Source organism: Polistes canadensis, unplaced genomic scaffold, assembly GCF_001313835.1.
Source record: "Polistes canadensis isolate GaletaPanama2010 unplaced genomic scaffold, ASM131383v1 scaffold_170, whole genome shotgun sequence".
NCBI classification, from domain to species: Eukaryota; Metazoa; Arthropoda; class Insecta; order Hymenoptera; family Vespidae; genus Polistes; species Polistes canadensis.
The window spans coordinates 156,809-162,375 of record NW_014569717.1 but is presented as its reverse complement, the minus strand read 5'-3'; the positions used below and the strand labels follow the sequence as shown (position 1 = coordinate 162,375).

The 5,567-nt window shown below is 34.3% G+C and overlaps 1 protein-coding gene across 3 annotated transcripts in view; it reads right to left on the bottom strand.

Annotated features, from left to right (window-relative positions):
- Nucleotides 1-4,255, bottom strand: part of LOC106789207 — a 5,289-nt gene extending 1,034 nt beyond the window's left edge. The window contains exons 1-11 of one of the 3 annotated variants that reach the window (XM_014753231.1): nucleotides 4,198-4,255; nucleotides 3,641-3,959; nucleotides 3,374-3,543; nucleotides 3,072-3,289; nucleotides 2,574-2,928; nucleotides 1,834-2,040; nucleotides 1,610-1,729; nucleotides 1,294-1,527; nucleotides 1,047-1,233; nucleotides 777-976; nucleotides 239-705 (exon numbers count right to left, since the gene is read on the bottom strand). In XM_014753231.1, coding sequence (XP_014608717.1) covers nucleotides 239-705; nucleotides 777-976; nucleotides 1,047-1,233; nucleotides 1,294-1,527; nucleotides 1,610-1,729; nucleotides 1,834-2,040; nucleotides 2,574-2,928; nucleotides 3,072-3,289; nucleotides 3,374-3,543; nucleotides 3,641-3,959; nucleotides 4,198-4,216 — 2,496 coding nt within the window. In that variant the 5' untranslated portion in view covers nucleotides 4,217-4,255. The remainder of the gene's footprint in view (nucleotides 1-238; nucleotides 706-776; nucleotides 977-1,046; nucleotides 1,234-1,293; nucleotides 1,528-1,609; nucleotides 1,730-1,833; nucleotides 2,041-2,573; nucleotides 2,929-3,071; nucleotides 3,290-3,373; nucleotides 3,544-3,640; nucleotides 3,960-4,197) is intronic. The other 2 variants (XM_014753232.1, XM_014753233.1) reach the window with 2 other exon arrangements.
- Between the last annotated feature and the right edge of the window lie 1,312 nt (nucleotides 4,256-5,567).

Sequence of the window (5,567 nt, the reverse complement as noted above, 5' to 3'; positions counted from 1 at the left end):
TATATTATATATACTTATATATATATATTATAATATTATATTATTTATAAGTTTAATTATCAATATTCTTGTCCAAAAAATATAATTATATATAAGTCTCAAAGGGAACACTACTACAACTAGTTCAAAATAAATTGTTCATCAGATTTATTAACCGTCTATAATTCCCTTTGAGATTTATATATTAATATATTTATAAGTATCTATAAGATATAACAATCAAACAAATCAAATTCACCATTGTAACTTCGTTTATTTGTGGGTTTTGATTGATCGTTGACTCGTCGATTAAAACTATTTGATTATTGGCACATCCACAAGCACCCTCGCAAGAACACCCATCTGTACTTCCATTCTGCGAATTACCAACGACGTCGTCCACCCGATGATGTTCCTCGTCTTCTCCTTGGCCTACGTGTTCTTCTCTGATTACCTGGGATGATTCTCCTTTGATGTCGCTCGATGCACTCTGAGAGTTGTTCGGCTGTGAAGCAGAGCAGTCGATCGTGCAGCTCGAACAGGAGGCAATGTAGTCCTGGAGATACGCACCGAGGACTTCAGCGTCGATCGATGAACACGAAGAATCTTTCATTTGTCTTAATTTGTCGTCGTTCTGTTGCTGGGATCGAGAAAATTCGCAACTTGTTCTTAACCAGGCTCGACGTGCCCGACATTTTCGTATTCCGACACTGTCATTGATTTCAGCTAAATCATAAGTTCATTATTTCATTATTTTGGATTGGTCAATTTTGAATGAAGATAACTCGTTAACTTACCAGATCCCGAAGAAGAGGAAGGTATATCAGAAATATGAAGACTTCTACCAATCGATCCCGGAGGTGTAACGTAAGGTGGTGGCGGACTTTCGGGAACTCTTGAATTCCTCGCAGTTGAAGAAGTTGTCGGAGTTGTTTGACTACCTCGACTGGTACTGGCACCCTCTAAACACATCGACGACTGTGCCTCTTGCTCGTGTCTCGAATATAAATGTAAGAGGTGAAATATTAAACTAATTATAAACGAGTTTTTAAAAATGAACAACTCACGAGCATCTACTCGGTGAATTTCTATTTCTCGACTCGCGACTGAAACTTCTTCTCTTCTTTCGTCCAACAACGTCGGATTCTAAGCTCAGTTTGACAACTTCGTCGTATCCGGGTGGTGCTTCGTAAACCGGTGGATCATCCGTCACTGAGATTTCATCTATCCTCGCACCGTCTGTAATGTCAAAGACTGATCAAATTAACATTAATGATTATCTGTATTATCATGGATTATAAATCTAATACCTACCCAAAAGTTCACTGATCGTTTGTAAACGCGATTGTAATTCTCTCTGTTGTCTTGCTCTGGCACCCATTCTGTACAACAATATTATAAGGGCAGATATCAATACAATCAAGCCAAGACTACTAGCAACGAAAACCAACGTGGCCGTTTTTAAATCGGGATAACGATCTATCTTCGGGAAATAATAATTCGCTTTATTTGTATGCCATTTTCTATCCCTCGGCTCGACGTCCCAATCTGTTCGCACAAAATTCAATTACATTTTTAATAATATAATGATTCATTTAGATGTTGTGTAATAATCGGATTTTTAGGTTACCTCTGAAACATGTAGCTGGTTCGTCACTGTTGTCTCCGCAATGATCAAATCCATCACAATTAAGTTGGCTCGGTATGCATCTGTGATTTTGACACAGAAAGTCGGAGCCCGTGAAACAATCTACTCGACGTCGTCGTCGTCAACAAATTGATCAATATTTTTATCTTCTTATTATTCTTGTTTATTTATTTGTCAATATATTCAATCAATTGAAATAAACTTACCCATGTAACTAAAAGCAGTGTAGGCTATAGCCAGATGCGATGTTGGACCAAAAGTACCCCGAAGGCTTACGTGAAATCCACTTGTAACGGGTGCAATGTGTTCTCTGTGTCTGGGTGGTTGTAACTGACTCACGGGGTGTCTTAAAACTTCCAAAGGTAAAAGTGCCGATGTGGGACCTTGCTTTATAGTCAATTCCGTATTACCAGCTGCAAAGTGATTTCTTCTATTATTTAATATTGTAAACCATACACATAAGAGTTCATAAARCCGTTACTTTTAATAGCGGATAATTCTTAATAATTGTAATAACCCGTTACCGTAAGATACATAAGAATCATAAGAAGGGTTTCATAAGAGAATTAAGAAGCGAGGTTTTGGTATCGGTATATATATATTTATTCTAAAGTCACTCTCTCGACATAAGATTTCCCGAGCCGACCATTAACATAAACTAAGCCTCACTCATCATAACTAACATAAGACCCGACAAATACTGAACTGAACTGAATAACCGAATAATCCCGGCGTATTGTCCGACTGCCCTTTTATACTTTTCTATCGAACTATCGGATTCCCTCCACGGGTGACGCATACGGTCTATGTTCTTACACTTAATCTTAAGAATATCGATATCCTAAACAAACATCCGCACGCACTCACACTTCGTGCACGAACCTACATAAGACGTTTACAATATATTAGATACGAATTAGATTAGATATGAATATTAATATCTTACCCATGTCAGCGAATGCGACAACTTTCAAATACATATGCGTCTTCATGTGTAGAAAATTTTTCGGTGGTCTTATCAACCAAACGCAATCGTAAGTTTTAACACCTTGTCCTACCATGTCCATCATGGTAATCGCACCGCCCAAATTTTCAACGTATCCTCCGCAATCCGTGATTGGTTGAATTGATTTGTCATAGAGATGGCCGATTACGAACGAATAAAATGCTTTGTATCCCAGACCGGTACCACCATTAGCATAAAATCTTATCAGAAGGGAAGGACCGGAACTCACTATCACCGGTGGACGAAATCTTGCACCACTACTGACGTCAAGTCGTTGACCATTCCAATCATAAAACTACGAACATATGAAATAGAAAAAATAATATCGATTGTTATAATAGAACACTTTTTTTAATATTCGTATAATTATTATTATTAAATATAAATTATTTATTATATTATTATATATATATATGTATATATAATATAAATACGTACCTCCATGATAGAAACTGTAGCTAATTGAAAATCACTAAACAATATTCTGATCCGACAGGACGGAGCTTCGGACGGACAAGTTATTATGTATTCCAAACCTAAATCTCGTGGATATCGTGCTGGAAAAAACGGAGACGTTAGAATACCTCCGCCTGTACTATTCAGACCTTTCGTAACAGCTGTCATCATTTCTGTTCCTTTAAGATGTAATCTGTTTCCTGAAAAAATATTTCAAATCTATAGGTATATATAAATATATTTGTGTTGATAATAGGACGAAGTATTTTCAATTCAGTACTCACTTTCGGCTGTATATTCGAGTGTAAAAGCGTGCTTATGCGATTGACTGTAGAGCAACGTGATGGATAATGTTCTGGTACTTGATCTATACATGATAGGAGAATATAAACCGCAATAAGGTGTACCTGAAACATCTTCGTACGGTGGCTCAGAAATCCAAACGTAATCACACCTGGAAATCATTCGTCAATTTTAAATACAAATGTTTGTATATATATATATATAAAAGAAAGAAGAAAATGTGTGTGTTGAAAAAATAATCTTATTACCTGCACGGATTATCCATCATAACACCACCATCACCGCAATGATGGGATAATGCAAGATTCTTGAAGGTAACAATTATAACGCACGAAGGACAGGTTACTAATTCGAGACTGCATTGATCGTGCGAACTATTAGTCGCATAAATTCTAGATGATTGTTGTCTAGGTGAATTTTTGATGAAGGATATATTTTTAGCATAAAGTATACCCTTTTCGCCTAATTCCAGGTATAAGCGTCTGCCATTGTGAGTTCCACAAATATCTTCATTTCTCACAACGTTACCGTAAATTACGGTGAAACAGCACAATACGATAATCGTCACTTGAATTCGAAAAAAGAAATTAACATAAAAAAAAAGAAAACAAAACAAAACAAAAAAGAAAATAAATTGTAAAGAAAACGATCGATAAAATTGTTTCTCCCAAAATCTTTCTATCTCGAATGTCCCGCACGTCTTTTTGTTTTTGCGCACGCGTTTAACACTTTTTCAAAATTCACGCGATAATATAATACTTGTCGAAAACTTAATGAATTATAATAAAATAAATCAATTACTTACCATACCGAACTTGAAACATATTCGTCCAACGGAAAGAAACGTTCTGTTCAGCAAGAAACCCGACATGATTGCATATAATTTCGTTAGCTTAACTCAACTCTGTTACGTACTGTCCTATTAGGGTATAAGGCATTTTTACGGCATCATCTGTACGACTAACATACTCTTCTCTCGCTTAATTTCTATCGTAAGTCTAACATAATGTTATTGTTCTAAGTAAGAAGTTGGATATTAGATAAATATATGTGAAAATAAAAAAGACAAAAAATATATTGTACATACTTAAACTTTAACATTTCACTTAAATATGATTGACCATAAAGACGATTATTTAATTCAAACGACGAGAAAGTAAGCTACTCGAGTAACATATTTTATATGTTACATATTCCATTTCAAGTTAAAATCAAGCCAAAGACAGCTTACCATAAATATTATAATTGTAATTAGTTTATTTTACCTTCCTAATTAATTCCATATTTTTTTATTCCTTTCTTTGGTTCCTTCTATCCATTTCGTATACAGAAACTAATTACTTTATAATAAATTGTTTTATAATTATTTATTATCTTCATATTTTTTTTATAGATTTATAAAACTAATATTATAAAAGACTATAAATAATATTGAAAAGCTTGGAAAAATATAAATAAATATATCTATCAATATATTTATTATATCTATATATACTGTGAAAAGCATTTAAATGCACCCCACCAATCAAAATCTTGACGTTTTTCTAAAATCCAATGGGAATCCAGATTTTCAGGTGATTTAAATTATTCTCGCGACGTCACAAAACAGAAAAATTTGTAACAGGAGCGCAAGATGATGCAAGAGGTATCAGGAGGTTATTTGACTTACCGACCGGAAAGTTCAGATGGTAAGGTAGAAAATGGTCGTTACTGACTGTCGGTAGCTCGCGTGGTAAGTTACTATCTGATCTTCGCAGCCGGTAATTTGTCTACTATACGGCTGATAATTTAAAAAGTGTGTCAGCTCCGACGCATGACTGGAGTTAACTCTTTAAGTACGATTGTCTTTGAACAGGTACAGAAAAAAAGACTTACTAGATTAAAACAAAGACCGATATCATATTGGAGCTAAAAAAACTTGTCTTTCTATAAATTTTCTTGAATTATAAATTTTTTTTTGGGATTGAAGTAATCCTTTTTTTCTGTGCAGTAGGTGTAAAGGGTAAATAAATGCATCTATTAAAATCTTTAAAGAATGTATATATTTTTATTCTAGTTATATTTTTTATGGCTATTAGGCAAAATATTATACATCAATCATTTTACATAAATATATCTTACATATCGTATATAAATACACTGTTATATAGGAAGGTTGTTTTATTTATGTTATTA